The 17,934-nt window shown below is 39.8% G+C and overlaps 1 protein-coding gene across 1 annotated transcript; it reads left to right on the forward strand.

Moving 5' to 3' along the window:
- Positions 1-1,380: 1,380 nt before the first annotated feature.
- Positions 1,381-10,232, forward strand: SEC61A1 (Sec61 alpha 1 subunit (S. cerevisiae); the record flags this gene model as incomplete). The annotated part of the gene is made up of 11 exons (XM_009710217.1): positions 1,381-1,448; positions 2,133-2,198; positions 2,286-2,364; positions 3,304-3,435; positions 4,235-4,344; positions 4,569-4,722; positions 5,567-5,727; positions 6,379-6,576; positions 6,999-7,190; positions 8,801-8,877; positions 9,735-10,232. Coding segments are annotated over 11 exons (1,424 nt in total), but the record flags the coding sequence as incomplete, so codon positions are not given.
- Positions 10,233-17,934: the final 7,702 nt, after the last annotated feature.

Genomic DNA, 17,934 nt, shown 5'->3' on the forward strand with positions numbered 1-17,934 from the left:
CCTCTGAGGGACCGATGCTCTGCCGTCGCCCGCGCCGAGGCCTCAGGCCGCCAGTCTGGGCCCAGGGCTCTTGGGGCTGCCTCCTGGGGGCGGCACGCCCTCCGTGGACAGCCCTGCGCGGGTTTCCCTTCTTCTGGTTTAGAGGTTCTTTCCCCCCGCCCCCCCCGTGAAAGACCCATTTCCTGGTTAGGGCAGATCTTCCTAGGGAAGGGAGCTTCCTCTGGGATGCCCGGTGACCGGGCCACTCCGCTTGGCGGGCACTCTGGAGCCCGGCCGTCCCAGGCTCGGTGTGCTTGCTGCGGTACCGAGGCAGGGAGAGACGGGCTGTCAAGTTGGTGATTGGTCGTAACGCTTTCAATTATATAGTCAGAGTAAACTATAAATTGTGATCTGCAGTCTAGAAGTAATCCAAGTGAATTGAAGTCTTCAAAGTCTGCGACTTCAAGGAAGAGCTGATTGAAAAGCATCTTAGTTAATTGGTATATTATTGTAGATGCAGGAGAGAATCATGGTTTGCTTTAAGTTTAAAACCACAATCCAGTGTAACTCTTCAGGCAATTAATCGTTTGAAATTAAGTAAATAATTTTTATGGGTTGGTCTTAAAGTATTACAAAATTGCCACTTGCTGCCTTCCACGAAGAAGTGGAAAACCACCAGCAGTTTCAGTTCTTCTGCATAATTGTACATTTTTTTAGTTCAAATCAGTCTAGAATATGTGTGCAGTCTTAGATTTGTCCTAAGAAGTTTAGCATTAACTCTGTTCAAAATCATATCTCTTTGCTCATAGAAGAACTTGTGACTTTGCAGATACCCTCTTCTTTTGTATACTTATTATTAAGGCTGAGACTTTTCTGAGCTAAGGATATGGCCTTTTGACTAGGAGGAGATCATTGCGTCACACGTTCTGTAAAGTAACTTGAATTGTTGCTTATGAACAGTGTGTAGGAATTCTTAAACTGTATGGCCCAAAAGTAATCCCTGACTTAAAACTATCTTGAATATTGTATTTCTCAAATATCAGGCATGGGGAGAAGCTGTTATGAAATAAAACTTCAAGGGTATTGATAAACTCATGCAAAATGATGGCAAGGGTTTTTTTGTGCTGTCAACCTACTCAGTAAAACAGGAAAACTCTTGACATTTTTTTTCTTCTGTGTCCAGTTCACACTGTACTTACCCAGTACTAGTTGAATCTCTGTATATTTAGAACAGATAAGAATTTAATTTAAAAATAAAAAACACCACCACAACAAACCTTTGTCCTTAACTGGGACTTTTAATATATAAAGCACATGTCCAAATTCTATTTTACTTGAGCTTTTCCCAATGTTCTTTGTATATTGTGTGTTCACTTTGTCTTTTAACTAATTTCTGTACAGTAAAATTTCTTGAAGTAATCAAGCCCTTCTGTGTTATCTTGCCTGAAATCCAAAAGCCAGAACGGAAGGTAAGTTAATAAAATTTTCTTCATAGGTTTGTATTTGTGTAATATAAAATGTTTACAGCTTAGTTTGCATTTGTGGGATTTGGTTTTTTTTCCTGTTGGGAGAATAGCAGTTTTAGGCACAATTGTTTTTAGCAGAGTTCTTGTCTAGTACTTTCTGTACTGTGGATATGGTTGTACAAGAATATATTTGCTGGTAAATGCAATTGTGTAGATATGGTTATGCCAGAGCAGTGCATGTTGAAAGCAGTACATATTGGAGTGTAAACTAGAGTAGTTTAGGATAGCACCTTGAAAATCTTTGCTGCTTCAGTTCTAATCTAAGATTATTTGCTAAGATAAGCTTCTGTGTATTACTATTTTTTTCTCACCAGAAGCTCCTTATTATGAAAACGTAAGATTCATTTCTGTGGAAGTACTAGTATTACCTTCCATTGATGTAAGCTTGTTTATTTGGATTAAAGTTTCAGTAAAGCTTTGTCATTTTCCTTGGCCTTACATAGTATAAGTGGGATGAACAGTGAGTTCTTTTCCTTAGGATGTCCTGTACTTTGTCCCTTCACAAGGAAATCAGCTGTGCTTTAGCTACCATGAAAGTTTGCCTGACTGACTAGATCTTGTTATCTTGACAGCTTTATCATCTTTGGTTGTTTTTTTGGCTTTGGGTTTGTGTTTTTTTTCTTTTAGATTCAGTTTAAGGAAAAGGTACTATGGACAGCTATCACACTCTTCATCTTCTTGGTATGCTGCCAGGTATGTTTCTTTCTCTCGTTTTTAAGAAAGGGCTGAAATGTTTAAAGGATGTTTAATCCTGTTTTCCTCTGTTGATTGGAAATGCAGATTCCCTTGTTTGGTATCATGTCATCAGACTCAGCAGATCCTTTCTACTGGATGAGAGTGATTTTGGCATCAAATAGAGGTATGGTCAGTCTTTCAGGAGGGCTTTTTTTTTAGCTTGAATCAAAACATTTTTGGACTCGTTCTTACGTTGTACTCTATTTTAACAAAGACAAAAACTGAAGTAGAGAGGGAAAAGTCATTTTATGTATTATATAAAATCATAAACCAATGTGGTATTGGGAAAGGCACAACTTTGTGGGCAAAATTAGTTTGTGGTTGGCTGCGTGCAATCTATTATATGTACAAAAATCAAGTAACATTTTAGAGGGAAAAGGGTTAGGGGAGGCACAATTCCTAATTACCTGCATCACTGCTGTTGCAATCTTCTGTATATATTTCAAGCTTTTTGATTTGTGTTTCAAACCATATTATATGTGTGTTGCAGTTTCCTGGGTGACATGTTTGAGTCTGTCTCACAGAAGATTAAAATTCATGATAGTTTGTATAAATTTCAGTTTCTTGTAGAGGCTTTCTAATGCAGGTATGAATTAAGAATGGTGACAGTTTCCTGAATTCACTTTGTCATTATATGTCATTGGGGCTATCTATCAGTTTATATCATAATTAGATGTGCATATATGCATGCATGCAACTTGGTGCACTCCTGAAAAAGTTTGGGTTTTCCTGTTTAAAATTACCAATAATAAAGTGACTGATCGTTGAAGGCAGAAAGCAAATTCCTACCTTGTTTTATGCAGAGTAAATCTGTTCCTCACAGCAAAAGTCTTTTTCAGCAAACATAGTAAAAACTAAGGTACTGAGGAATACTGTGTTGCATATCAGCCTGACACTTAACAAGCTTTTGTTATCATTGACACCTTTACATTTATGGAGATTTGGAATTTTATGTCTTCTCCATCATGATGTAAAGGGTGGAAAAAGCAAACTGAACTTCAAAGAATGCCTGAGTATGGTACGCCCCATTATTTTCTTTCATTGTTCTTCCTGTGTCTGGCAGGTACGTTGATGGAACTGGGCATTTCACCTATTGTCACTTCTGGGCTCATTATGCAGCTCTTGGCAGGTGCTAAGATAATTGAAGTTGGTGACACCCCAAAGGACAGAGCTCTATTCAACGGAGCACAGAAATGTGAGTAACAGCTGATATTAAAGGCTGATGGTTTAGAGTATCTAACCCTAACAATAGAAAGTGTAAACTTACCACATGATGAATGTTGGAGTCAGATATATGGGTTTCTGTCATGCTGTGTGTTCATGTTGTGCTACAGATTTCTGTATTTTGTCAGTCTTTTACTGACTGCTCTCTGGCTTATTAGCTGTTAAGCCTCAGAAAGGTTTGAAAAGGAAGAGTATGTCTGCAATTGTCATTGCTGGTGTAATGTCACCGGATAAACTAAGCAATGTATAGACTGTGGGCACCCAACCTTTGAACTGTGTTGGTCAGTGTTAACCTAAAAAAGATTAAGATGCTTGTTGTAGTTGTTTTTACCTTGTAGTTTCAAGCATGGCTCTTTCTCAGCAATAAGAAATCTCTGCTCAGTTGTCAAATGATTTTTAGAAAGATTTGAGTGTTCTTTAGCTATTTGATGCTGTACCACACTACTTACTGATCTGTTTACTGGAAAAAAAGAACCATAAATTACTAAGGTAATATCTTAACACCCTTATAGTTTTCAATACCTAAAGCAGTCTTCAGTAACCAAACCCACTTGCTTCTGAGCATATTTGTTTCTGAAGTGTCTGTGTGTATTTGTATTTTCAGTGCCAGATTTCAGACAACAAACTTAACTTGCCTTTGAATTTACATGTCCTGGAACCTATGTATTCCTTCCCAACTTTCTCTACAAAGGAGTGATTTGTATTTTTCCAATTGCCTGCTCACATAAATCTTCAGAACAAATACATACTTATTTCTTTTTATTCTACAGTGTTTGGAATGATCATTACAATCGGACAGTCTATTGTCTATGTAATGACTGGAATGTATGGAGACCCATCTGAGATGGGTGCTGGCATCTGCTTGCTTATCACAATTCAGGTAATTTCTAGTCCTCTCTACTTACTCTCCCTATGGAAGAGTCGAAAAATCAGCGTTATGGACTGCCTGCCCCACATGCAGAGGGGGAAAAAAAGAAAAAAACAAAAACAAAAGTATTCCTACTTCATGTGTATATAGTCTTTCCTTGTCTTTTAATACAAGCTTTTTTTTTAATAAAAATTAAAAGGGATGGGACTAATGCTGTGTTTCTTTTTTTACTGTAGCTTTTTGTTGCTGGATTGATAGTTCTGCTCTTGGATGAGCTCCTACAGAAAGGATATGGTCTTGGTTCTGGCATCTCTCTCTTCATTGCTACCAATATCTGTGAGACTATTGTGTGGAAAGCATTCAGCCCCACCACAGTGAACACAGGACGAGGTAATATGGCATTGTCTGTTTACAAAAATTTTGTACAAAAAGGCAAAATCTTTTTTTTGTTGTTTTCAGTTTGTTAACTTAAATGGCAAATGCTGTTACTAGCATCTTAGCTGTGTAGTTGCCATGTAGTGAATCTTGTTAATACAACAAGTGCTGCTATGAAAGGTGCAAGTACAAGGACATTTCTTTTTAATTCTGTAGTATCTCACAAGATATTTCCTGAACTTGAATTTCTTACAGTGCCTCCATTAAAACTTGATAACGGTAGGCTGCCATCGTATCACGGTTGCTGCCCAACTTCCTGACAAATGTCATCAGTTTCTTTCTGCTCCTTGCATTTCTTACTTTTTGTCCCAAAGACCTTATTCTCCAAACCTGACAGGAGGTGATCGTGTTTGGTGCTGTATAATAGAAAACATAAGTGAGGTTATCACATTTGCTGTAATACAAACAATAACTAGTGTCTCACCATGAATGATACTAGGAAGCATGCTGCCTCCCTCAACTTTTTATTTTATTTTTTTTGGTGGCGAGGAGGAAAGGGGGGAAGAACTTGGTGAATGTCAATGTTTCTAGAGACCGGTAAAGTTACCGCATTTGATTGCTGAGTTATGATTTAGTTTCTAGACCACTACAGGGGGATTTTAAAAAAAATCTTGGAAATAATATAGCTAATATGCAGGATTACAGTAGTAAAAGTCGTAAGAGCATGCTCAAGAAGCAGAAGACTCGGAGAAATCCCATTCTGAATCCTGTAGTTCAGAAGTATGCCCAGTGGGACAAAGCACTGAAGTTTGGAGATAATCACAGCACACCTAACGTGGTTTTTCTTTTCCTTTCCAAGGCATGGAATTTGAGGGAGCCATCATTGCTCTGTTCCATCTTCTGGCTACTCGTACAGACAAAGTCAGAGCTCTTCGTGAGGCCTTTTACCGTCAGAATCTCCCCAACCTTATGAATCTGATTGCCACCATCTTTGTCTTTGCTATTGTAATTTATTTCCAGGTCAGTTGGAATAAAGAGACCTGTAAAACTGTTCATATGGAAGTAGATCTGTAATCTACTTCCTTCTACAGGAAATTATATTTTCACTTTCTAGTGCCTTCAGAAGACTCATTTTTCTATCTGCAACATCTGGATGTTCATTTAACACTATCTTCTCTTAATTAGTTTCCACACTTACTGTAGCCACACAAAAGACTTGAGACCTACTTTTGTCTCTGAAAAAAAAAAAAGAATGTGTGCGTGCAATATTGTCTAACCCAAATGCTATTGCTTTTTGTTGGAAAATACTTTGAAGTCTTTAAGCCTATGTGTCTCTTACTGTTTGTTGCAGCAAACTGCTGAAGAGTGTAGAAAGTTTTAATGTTTCTTTTCCTGGATACTATGTTCAGTCTTCTTGAAACTTCAGATTTCTTCTGATGTCTGCATCTTTCATACCTTCTTACATGTGTGTGTTTAGACAATGCTGCAGGCTTCCGGGCCCTTTGCAGAAGTGTTTGCGTGGATAGCCCTCTGGGTGGAGTATGTGTACTTGCACAAAATGATTGCAGAATTTTTTCTGTTGCTGTCAAGGCCTTGCACTTGTAGTTTACAACCTGTGGTATGATTTCATGTCCAGATATAATGGGGGACTTTCTTTTGAAAACTTTTTAGGGCTTCAGAGTGGATCTTCCTATCAAATCTGCTCGCTACCGTGGCCAATACAACACCTACCCTATCAAGCTGTTCTATACTTCCAACATTCCCATTATTCTTCAGTCCGCCCTGGTGTCAAACTTGTACGTCATTTCCCAGATGCTTTCTGCACGCTTCAGTGGCAACTTACTGGTTAGCCTGCTGGGCACTTGGTCTGTGAGTATTCCTTCTGATCTTGCATACGGCTTTATAAGAGCACCATTAAAATGCATAGTTGAAGAGATGATCTCCCTAAATATTAAGGCACACTTCTGCAGGTGGTCATGTATACTGAAACTCCTAAATTAGTAACTTGTTTAAGTACATGGTAGAGTATGAGACCTGCTGTGATGAGTGTAGATGTTAGGTATCCATCTACCTTTTACCTTGGGCTGTTCTTTGCTGTCCTAGGTATTTTTGCTGCTCATTGTTGTACTCCGTTTCTACTTTAGAAACTGCTTGTGATAGTGAAGTTGAATCTTTGTGTGCTGCTGTAGTGGTAATGATGAATAGTGACATGAAGGTGATATAAACTCAGGCTTAGCTTAATGGCTAAGAAATAGTGAGAAAGTTGGTGACTGCTTGCTTCCTTCTTCTAGGACACATCATCTGGAGGTCCTGCTCGTGCATACCCAGTTGGTGGACTTTGTTATTATCTGTCACCTCCGGAGTCCTTTTCTTCAGTGTTAGAGGACCCTGTACATGCAGTCGTTTATATTGTATTTATGTTGGGCTCCTGTGCTTTCTTCTCTAAGACATGGATTGAAGTCTCTGGCTCCTCTGCCAAAGATGTAAGTCTAAAATGATAAATTATGTAAGCTTACATGATGAAAACAGATGGGCTGTTATAAGAATAAGACTGACTGACTTCTGAAATGCTATTATGCTGGTAATCTTGTTGGTAATATTTATTGTTTGTATAAACAGTGACTATGTCTTTTTTGTAAGTGGGGAGGATGAGGGTAATTTTTTTCCCTGTTTTCTTTACTGCTTCTTCAAAAACAACAACAACAAAACTTAAATAATTGCTTTCATTGGCATTAGGAAACTTTGAACGTTGCTGTGTAACATCTGATCAGTGTGAGGGCAGGCAAGGTAACAGGCAAGGTAGAAACTCTGAATGCCAAATGAGAGATGCACTGTATGCCAGTCAGTTGCCACTTAAGAACTTGCAGATAAAGCTTGAATACCCATGGCTGGCACAGAGAGTTCTTAACTTCTTTTGGGGCAAGATTGACTAGAAGTTGTTATTTTTAACTTGAGAATGCTGATAACAGAGAATATAGTGCAGTGCGTTAATGTACCTGAGCCTAGCTTCTCAAAATTTCCATTTGCTACAGGATATTTGATATGCAGCAACTATATCATTCTGAAATTGGAATTGGAAAGCAAGATGGAAAATAGTTGTCATCGTGGTATGTTTGTATTGTGTGGTTTGGGAAATTAGGTTTGGCAGCCATATGGAACGGTTGCATCCATTCTTTAACAAATATGTAATAGTTGCACAGTTACTGTAACAGCGTGAGCACTCTCTTGTTTTGGACTTGCATCTAGCTGCTTGTTGTCAGGAATGTAGGGAGGCACTCACAGCCATGTATAGGCAGATTTTTATTTCAGTATAAACCAATGTACGGTTTTTAACACTTGAATATACTTTCCTGATACTGAATAAAATTATTTTAAGTTCATGTAAACAGGGTCAGAAATAAAAATTGATAAACCATTACTTAAATGTTCACTATATAGTGGAAAACTGGTAGCTTAATCATCTGAAATTGTGTTTTCTCAGTACATTAGATTCAGTGACAAGCACCTTCAGAAGCTCCCCTGCTAGAGTTTGTTACCCTCCGTTGTTAGTAAAATGTTTGCAGGTCTCTGTAGTAACCCCGTACATACGCAGAAATTCAATTTAAGAATCATGTTCTGAGAAGGGATTCTAAGTCATATAGTTTCTAATACAGCCCCACAAATAAATAGTTAGCTCAACTGAATGTGGGAAACTGAAATGAAGTGGACTCTTCATAGGATAGTTTTGCTAACATCTACTAAACCCTAACTGGGAGAAGGGTAGGTAGCAAAACAGAAATTGAATTATGTGTATGAGAGCTTACCAATTTCCAGATTTTCGTTTTCTTAATAGGACTAGAATTATCCAAAAAGCTTCACATAATTGACAGTGTGCAAAAGTACCTGTGACTGCAATCTATTTGAAGTTAAAATACTGGATATTTTAAACTCAGATGAATAATATAAAAAGCAAAACCCAAAACAATACACACAAAAAACCACAAACCACCACCATTTACTGAAATGTCTTGCCTCTGTTTTCCCATAGTGCTAAGTTCCATGGCCTTGGCAAATAACACTAAACTTACTTGCTCCATTCCTTGATTCAATACAGGTTGCCAAACAATTGAAAGAACAACAAATGGTAATGCGGGGCCACAGAGAAACTTCCATGGTACATGAACTAAACAGGTGAGCTACGCATTTCACAGGCTATTTATGCAAAGTGTTGTGGGGAAACACATGGCAAATTTTGCTTTGAATGTTGTCTCATTAATGGAAGACGTTAGAGAATGTGCCTTAAATTCTGGAGCTAGTATTTTGCTGTTGTATTTTTTTCATTGTTATACTTTTTATAGGATAGCTAATAATGAGCATTTGAGTGTACTTTAATACTTCGAGCTGAGGCACAATATTTTTTTTAATGGTAATTTTTAATGTGTTACTGTGTCTCGAGTACCATTTTCACACAGACTTTGCTTCTAAAACAAGCAGTTATTTAAATCTACTGGGTGCAGAGATAGGCAGGGGTTGGTCTCTCTAGGTTTTCTAATTGCAGGGTAGTACCTGTGCACCCTTCATGTTACAGAAATGTTATTTAACTTTAGATTTCAGTCATCAGCAAATGACTTGAAGAGCTAGTAGCCATACGCTTAATATTTGTGCTTAATTGCACAGTAGACTGTAATACCTTCTCTTGTCAGCTTAGCATTTTTTTTTTCCTTCCAATCAGGTTGAGCTTTTTATTTCCTTACCTTGTGTACTGGCACTATTGCATGTTGCTTATCGTGGATTGTAGACCCATGAGAGAAGAGAGTATTTTGCCACTGACTATTTTCCATTTGTGTAGTTTCATTCTTGTTTTTTTAACCATCTGGTTAGATTATCTCTGTAGTGTTCTTTCTGTTCTCAGTGGGATTGATTTTCTAGGAAAAAAACCTGCCTCTGATTTAGATACTTTCCATAGATCCCATATACCCGAATATATTTGTTAATATCCTGAGCAAACCCTAACGGCAACTTTTCTGTTCTCATTTTGTGTTTTACAGGTACATCCCTACAGCTGCTGCATTTGGTGGTCTCTGTATCGGCGCCCTCTCTGTGCTGGCAGACTTCCTTGGCGCAATTGGGTCTGGAACTGGAATTTTGCTAGCTGTCACTATCATTTATCAGTACTTTGAAATTTTTGTAAAGGAACAGAGTGAAGTTGGCAGTATGGGAGCTCTTCTTTTCTAAATCTAGCTTCTCGTGGACCCAGGAAAGAGGGGAAGAACATTCTCAAAATATAGCCAGTCAGGTGAAAAGAAGTAACATAAACTTGATAATGTCATTCTATAAGAACACATATTTTAATAATGTTTCCAAAGCGCATTCCATTATGTTCAAACTTTTCTAGCATACTGTTTGCATTTTGTAAATTCATGAGGAAAGATGTGCAAAAAAAATTTTTTTAAGAAAATTGTTTTTTAATTATGTGTTAGGAGAATCAGCTTTCTGAATTGGATTTAGTTCAGTGACTCTTGAATTTATTTTTTTTTTTAGCCCCTTTCAAATTTAGTATGCCTGAAGCCTTTACAGGTTTTAATAAATGTTTGTTAAATGAATGTTTGGAAGGGATTGTTGTCCATTTAACTTGTTTTTGCAGCTCCTTTGCAGTAGTGGTGAGAACAATCTCTCCCTCTAAAGCTCAAGGTCCATAATTATGGTTGTAAGCACAAACAGTGTTTAATATGTTCAGTTTCATGTTTGGGGTTTTTTTCAGTATGGCAGATTTGGAAGGCAGTTGTTTCTTTTTGCTAAACAACATCTCCAAATTCAAATGTTTTGTCTTGTAATTACAACACTAGACCTTGTCGGATGTTGACTATTGGCTTGAGACTGTTGTCAAGTTTCTGTATAAGATAAGAACGTGTTCTTTCCCACCACCCTTCCTCTGTAAGCAGAAAACTCAGGTCAGTGGAGATTCTGCCAGAGTCTGTGCCTAAGAGTTGCAACTTTGAAACCTGGTCATACCAGCAGCTTTGTAAAACCTTCTAATTAGTTTTCATTGCCATTAGTGGTAGTTCTTGTGGTTCTGATGCTGGCTGAGAGAAATGGATGTTATGGCTGCTTAGATGCAAATCTGCTTGTGTTCTTTACTGAAGCTAAGTTTCTCTCCTTGATGATAAATTCTGGTCTTGTAACAATCAGGATGTTATCTGACTACTCATATCTAGTGAATTTTGAGTCTCATTACCACAAAGGAGTGTGCAAAGAATGTATGTTACTTGTCTGTTTCTATAGATCTAGATGAGAGATGCTTGTCAGATAACTCTTGGAAGTTGTTTATGTAGAAGGCTTTTCCATCCTATAATCTCGTTGACTTGAATGGTGTGTAGAAAAGTACTTTTTCAGAAGGCATTGGGACTCCTCCTTTTTTTGAAGATCACACGTTCAAATTGGAGAAGCTACAGTAAAAGGCTTTAATGGACCAAATGATACTTAATTTTCCATTTTAATGTAGATTGTCAGTACTGATCAGGTGCCTAGGACCAATGCAAATATTTGTGTATGAGTCTGGTAAATACACTTTTCCTCAATCAGTATTGGACAATGTGGGAACCAGAATGAGGAGTTACAATGTTGGAATGTTTCTCTACACTGCATCAACACATCTTCTGTGCATTTTTGCATGTTCAGCTGACAGTATATGGATTACTTGGAGTGATGGGACTCTGTTACATACCCAAGGAGCACAGATAACACCCAGGAGCCCTTGTTAATGCACTGAGCTCAAATACAAATGCGTGAGAAATCTGCGAATTTGGAATGAGATACACCTCTCAGTAAAAGTGAAACTCCTGCGATGAGGATCACGATTGGAAAAGGAACAAAAGTATTGGGATAAAGTATCCATGAAATGCTCGCTACCAGCCATTCACTATTACTTCACACGACGTTCAATAATTTTTCTCTTACTCGTAAAGTACTAGTATGCCACAGCACAGTTTCGATGTAAAATAAGGGACAGTTAAAAAGTGACTTTAAAAGGCGAGGGAAGGAACATGGTGTGGTGGTTCTGCTTTGGGGATTTTTTTGTTGTTGTTTTTCTGGCAAGCCCAATACAAGTTTTGTTTTGAGATAAAAAGGGCTCCACTTTTGGGCACACAGCTCTGGCTGGGCTGGAGCTGTACTTATATTTTTGATCATATCATCTGTTTGAACTGGTTGCGGTTTAAACCGTTGGCTCTTCAGTGTCTAAGCAGCACTTGTTCTATGCATCTGTATTTTTGTTGTCTAGTGTTGAAATCTTTGTCTGTTATCAAGCAGCTGTGTCCTTGAAGCAGGACCTGCTGATCATACAGTGGATGTTCACAAAAAGAAATAATGTCTCAACAATCTGCTTTATAATGAAATAAAGTACGTCTTTGGAGCTAATGCTTGGTTTTCAGTGCTTTGAATACTGTTACATTTCTGACAGTTGTAGAATAACGTTAGCTCCCTACGAGACTCTGAAAGTGATCCCTCTCAAGACAGCTGGTTGGAGTGTCGCTGTAAAATAAAGACAAATTGTATTTGCTCCAAGGTCTACTCTCAACAATAGATTGCCAAAATAACAGAGCCTTAAACCATTCCTCTGGGCTTTTGTGTTCCAGAAGAGTTGCAATTCAGAAGGTGCTGCACAAGTAAATAGAGGGAGAGTTGAGGTAATGATGCATCAGGTTAACCAAAACTATATTTCCATATGAAATACAGTGCCAGTCGTTTTGTGGCATGATAGTAGTGACAGGATATTAATTGAAACAACACAACTCAAAGCTGATGATATTCCCAATGGTGTTTTGCCCTCTGAGTTTTTAAACTTAACTTGGAGTAAGGAAAAATTCTATCTTCCTCCTGAATAGAAATATACTAGTACTTAAAAGCAAGTTTATTTAAAATACTGGTACTGGATGCAAGAAGTTCTGCCAAGATTTTGGTCATGTATAAAGTCATTCTAAACAACAGCTTGGTTTCTCCCTTGCTGTTTCATTTTTTGCCAGGAAACTTGCATTAATAACTGTGTTTGCTGTGGGACTATTATGTCATTGCACACATGATCACAGGAGTAATTGAAGTCACTGTAGGTGTAGTGAGTTACCTACAAGAAGCTAGGTGGAATACCAACACCAAGGGAAAGTCTGAGATACTCTTTCTGCTGGTAGTATTTTCAGTGCAAACTTCCTTGCATAGCCTTTTCTTCTGCGTATCTGTAGATTTCATGTGAAAACTTGTGCCATAGCACTTAAGTTCTGGGTGTTTGATTTTTGTCCCCATCACCATTATTCAGAGAGACTTAAAAATCACCTGGTTTATTCTAGTTCACGTATTCCTAGGGCCTCTCACCATATAATTTTGAGATGGCAAACAAAGGGACTTCTTTTTCTTAATTCCTCAGACATTTTGTTTGCTGCTGGTTTGGGGGTTTTTGTTTGTTTTTAAAAAAAAATTCCTTTTGCCTGCAACTATAAAGGTTGTTGCTTTACTCTGAAATGTTTTGTGGCTGTGCTCCCTTGATTTCTTCTGGGGATAACCCTGTCCCTGCACTGTAAACAGACTCTGATTTGAGAAATAGATTTCCCAGCCAGCTCTCAGTAAAGGAGGAAACCGAGTGGCCTTGTAACTGCTTTTCCTAATTATTCCTTGCGGCAAGAGAGAACAATAAGCTTTAGGTGGCCTTCAATTTTATCACAGCTTTGAGGAGTTGCGTGCAGGTTTTTGTAAGCTGTTGTTTGCTTACCGACGTGGTGTGACACAACTGACAGGTCCTCAATCAGCCCTCGCTGCCTGCAATACTAAAACTGCTTCCTGATGTATCGCTGTGTGCTGAACGCGTGTTCGGGTCTTTCCCGTAGCAAGTGCACATCTTTCCAAATCCGTGATGGCCGCAGGGCGTTACTGCCAGTAAAGAAGAGTGCTTTCAGAAAAAGTGTGCAGGGGAGAGAGACCGCTGACATTTCTGAAACTCTGGTTTACTTGGTACGTGGCTTGGAGGGCCTGCCGTCTCTCTCGCTGCTCCCTCTGCCAGCTTTCTGACATGAAACCCCAGCCTTCGCCGGGTTCCTGCCCAAAAAGGTCACGGTTTGAAGTGCGGTGAGCGGCACTGCTGGCACCCTCCCAGCTGTGCAGGGGGAGAGGTGCAGGTGTTCAGACAATGCCTGCTTGTTCAGGAGGGTCTGGGGCTGGGAAACACAAGGCCCTTCCAGCTTCGCCCAGCCTCCCCAAAGGATGAAGGACGGAGGCTGGCACCAAAGGGGCCCGTCTGCCCGCCTGGTGGCAATGTTACACTGCAGTTCCAGGCACCGGGTTCACGGCAATTCGGATCGGTGAAACGCGTGGTGCATCTGCTCCAAGTGCGTGTTCTTTCTTTTCCTTTGCTGCTGCGCCGATGGGTGTTCTGCAACGGAAAGAGTTGGGAACGGAGCTCACCAATATTTCTTTGTACTGCCTAGAATCGGGGCGGGGATTGAGGTTGTTTTAAGCTGAAAAGCTGAAAATCATCATCTTCTTTTAGAGAGTTTGTAATATCTATAATATTTTGTAATATTTTTCAAGCATGCTAGGTGTCAAGGGGCAGTTGCTGTTATCACCGCTTGGTCTGCTGAATATTGCTACACGGTTTAAGCCTAGACTGAGACAGTCTATGGGATCAGAAAGAAGACAAAAAAAAGAAGCATTTAAAAACAAAATCAATATTCTAAGCTGGGGACCTAATTAGTCAGCCAGACTTTAAGCTGCTGTTTTATAATATGCTACTGGATGGATCTGCTAAAATGGAAACTCTTCTGTGGGCCAGGTCCTCGCAATCCTCTGGCTATTGCTAATGTGAGGCGAGCCAAGCTGGCAGCGCTTGGCAGAAAGGAAATACCCTGACAACTGGCACCTCCTTTGGCAGTTGTGTCAGAGGGGCTAGAGACTGAATGAGCACAGGCATGATATACTTTGTCATCGCAGAGTGGGCTGTCAAGGTCAGAGATGGGATGCCTGCTCTGAGATAGTTCTTGTTGGAGAACAAGAAGAGTGGGCCAGTCAATTTTCCAGCAATATGAATACCTGTGAGCTTAAAATAGAGGGAACAAATAAAACAGAAGAACAGCTAGGATATAAATCTTTTAAAAGCTGTTTCAGACATTTTTGTATTGCTTTGAAGAAAATCAGGGTACATGGCACATACAAAATCCCAGATTCCCCTTCTTATATATTAAGGCTAAAGTGGATGGTTCCAAAAATGGTGTGAGCACTGCTGGGGGACAGCTATCTGAAATCTGAGATGAGTATTATCCATTTTAATCTTCAGCATGTCTTTAGCCGTTTCATGTTCTTACAGCTCTGATGTGTCTCTTCTATATACCTGTGGTGTGAAGCTTTATAAAAGAAAAAGGCGACTCTAGACATACGGGAGCAGGAAACTGTGAGCAGAACATTTTGCATTATTAACTTCACTATGTAAATGTGAATTTTAATTTTGTTTAATTAGTTTTCTGTTTCGGCAATGCAAGAGCAAGGAATTGTTGCTGCTGCTGGATTCCCAAGGGCTGCAGTACTACGCCTAATGCATCTAGTGCAAGGACTCACCGTGACCACAACTGTTGTCATTTACACCGTGATTTGGGATTGCAGAGCTCAGCTGCAGAGAGTAACTGGTGGGCGTGTGGTGAGAAGCCATAGCTCGTCAAGCAATTGTGGGATGAAGTAAGGCAGGAGCCAAGGCAGCGGGGAAAGGTATCCTTGTGAAGCTGGGATGTGGTGGTATGATGTGCCTACACTTAAGAGGAGTGCATCTAAGAGTGCTCTTGAGCTCCAGGATTTTGATGACTGCTGACAACAAATTGTGAGTGCGTTGTGCTGATGGGGATGGTGATTGAAATTGCAAAGGGGTAGCTGCCTACGTGATCTCTCCAGTAAGAGAAAGCCCAGAATACCTGGGTACTATAGAAACTGATGTTTTGTTTAACCTTGGTGTCCCAGCCTGACCTGGTGTTCCCTTTCCTCTATATAAAGTTTTCTTCGTACTCTGCAGATGTAGAAACTTGTAAGATAGGGAAGTGTGCTTGTTAAAAGTGCTTAGAAAAGGAATTAATTTATCTTGGATGTTTGACGATGGAGCCTGAACTGGTGATCTTTATAAGAAGAGCATTTTTTTAACCTGGCCACTCTTGCTTTGAGTAACTCTTGAAAAGAGGAGGATTTAAGGGAGTGCGGGGTTAAATTCTTCAGGTAGGTAGAAAAGAGCTGCCTTTTATCTTGGTGCCTCCTATGTCTTAAGCAGTACAGGCTAGTGGAAGCAAGCCAACATTTGGGATAAGGCTTATCTAACGTAATGATGGAACACAGTAACACGAGCCAGGGGGTCTAACACAACTGTCTGCAATTCAGGTACATTGCTGTCATTTTTATTTAGCTTTAGACCCTTGTATCCACCTTTTTGTAGTGGATAGCTAGAAGCTTGCATGATTCTTTAAACTGGAATGGTAGCAGGACTATCTCGTGTGTGAAAAGAGCCTCAGTTGTAGAGCAAATAAACTAGAAGGGTTTTTATTTTTATGAAGTGGATTCTCAGCTGTTACTTGTATTACAGGAGTTACTTGTTTTGCGTGAGAGCGCCTATTTTGGTGTGTACTGGCTGTAGTTACCACATGAGAGAGATTTTTGGCTCCAAAGATTGTACAATCTGAATAAATTAAAAAAAAAACCAAACAACAACTTTTAAAAACAAACAACAGAAATGCTGCAGAGAAGGATGGGACTTGTTGCCGGTCAGACAGCTGGTCCCTGCAAAAGTCCCGAGTCAAATACAGTGTCTGTACTATGCCATCTCTGTACTTGGCTCTTCCGTTCATGTTGCCTATTCTTGAAGCACCAGAAAGAAACGTTAACTCTGTAGAAACTGAAATGCAGATCCAAATTGCGCACGTGTACGCATATGAAGTAGGTGTCTTTAAAACATAACTATGGGCAGCTAATTAATGAAGTAGTACACTTAATTCTGCGCTTAATCCCAAAATTAGTGTGTCAGCTGTGAGTTCATGCCTGTAGGAAAAAGAGGGTCAGAGAATCGAGTGGTCCATGTGCCAGCATGGTCATGTTTTTCTTTGTTCTTACAGAATTGCCGAGATGTCACAGCCTTGATGTTATTTCATCCCTGTAGAATGTCTCTGCTTTTCCAGAAAGTATTTCCTTTATGCATAGTCCATTAGTGATGGTCATAGCTTTAAGTGCCTGCAATTCATCAAGTTTAACACTTTACACTTACTATAAGAGAAGACAAGGCCATTTCTCTATGTTTTTGGTTGTTAAAAATAATTGCTATAAAATAAACTCAAATCTGGATCATCTCCCTAAGCAGAGGTGGCAGATTGATGCTATCAGGGTTCTAGAAGGTGTTATTGGAAAAATAATGAAATTGCCTGAAGGCTGTTGCATTGCTACAGCCGAGGGAGCTTTATACGAAAATAATGAAGTAGAAGCACCCTCTAGAAATCGGGAGGAAGGATCGTTATTAAGCCCGGCTCCAGCCCACAGCTTGAAAGACCTGAGTAAAAGCCTCTGTCCTACTTTCTTGTGTTCCATGAGTGGGTCTGTGGTGGGAGGTTCTTGCATGAAACAGATATTGCTCAGGTCAGAGCTTCGGTCCCTCTGTGGAAGTGACCCTTAGACTATCCACACCTCACATTTCCCCCTAATAATGTGCTGCAGCAAAGGTGAACACGTTGAAGAGCACTCTGTGTCCATAAGGATGGGGCAGTAGGGGAGGAAGGAGGGATTAAATAGGACAGAACTGAATTTGTTCCTGTGGTTGTAGTTTACCAGGCTGTCCCTGATGTGAGCTGAGGTGTAGCTAGCATCCTCCAGCATTTAAACGTGAGACTGAGATGGAGGGGAGGTAAGAAGGGAAACCTTCTCATCTGCGTGCAGCCTATCTCTCACCTCTGCTCTGGTTCCTGCTTGGGTGGGGGAGTGGGGGTCTCTAGGTGACAGGTACTGATGGGCTTTCAGAACCTGACTGGGTATCTGTTTGTGCCTGGGAAACTTCCATCTGTGTCCGGTATTCCCTGATGCTGGAAAAGGAATTTGGTATTTCTACAGTAAGAGGAAAATACTGTTATGAGGGGACTGGCATGGGAAAGGTGTGAGCAAGGACACGTTCTGTCCCTGTCATAGAGCCGCCGTGTTACCTTTTGGCTGGGTCTTGGTTAATCTCTCTGGCTACCTGTTAGATTTCATCTTTCT

Source organism: Cariama cristata, unplaced genomic scaffold (assembly GCF_000690535.1).
Source record: "Cariama cristata isolate BGI_N322 unplaced genomic scaffold, ASM69053v1 scaffold5911, whole genome shotgun sequence".
Lineage (NCBI taxonomy): Eukaryota > Metazoa > Chordata > Aves > Cariamiformes > Cariamidae > Cariama > Cariama cristata.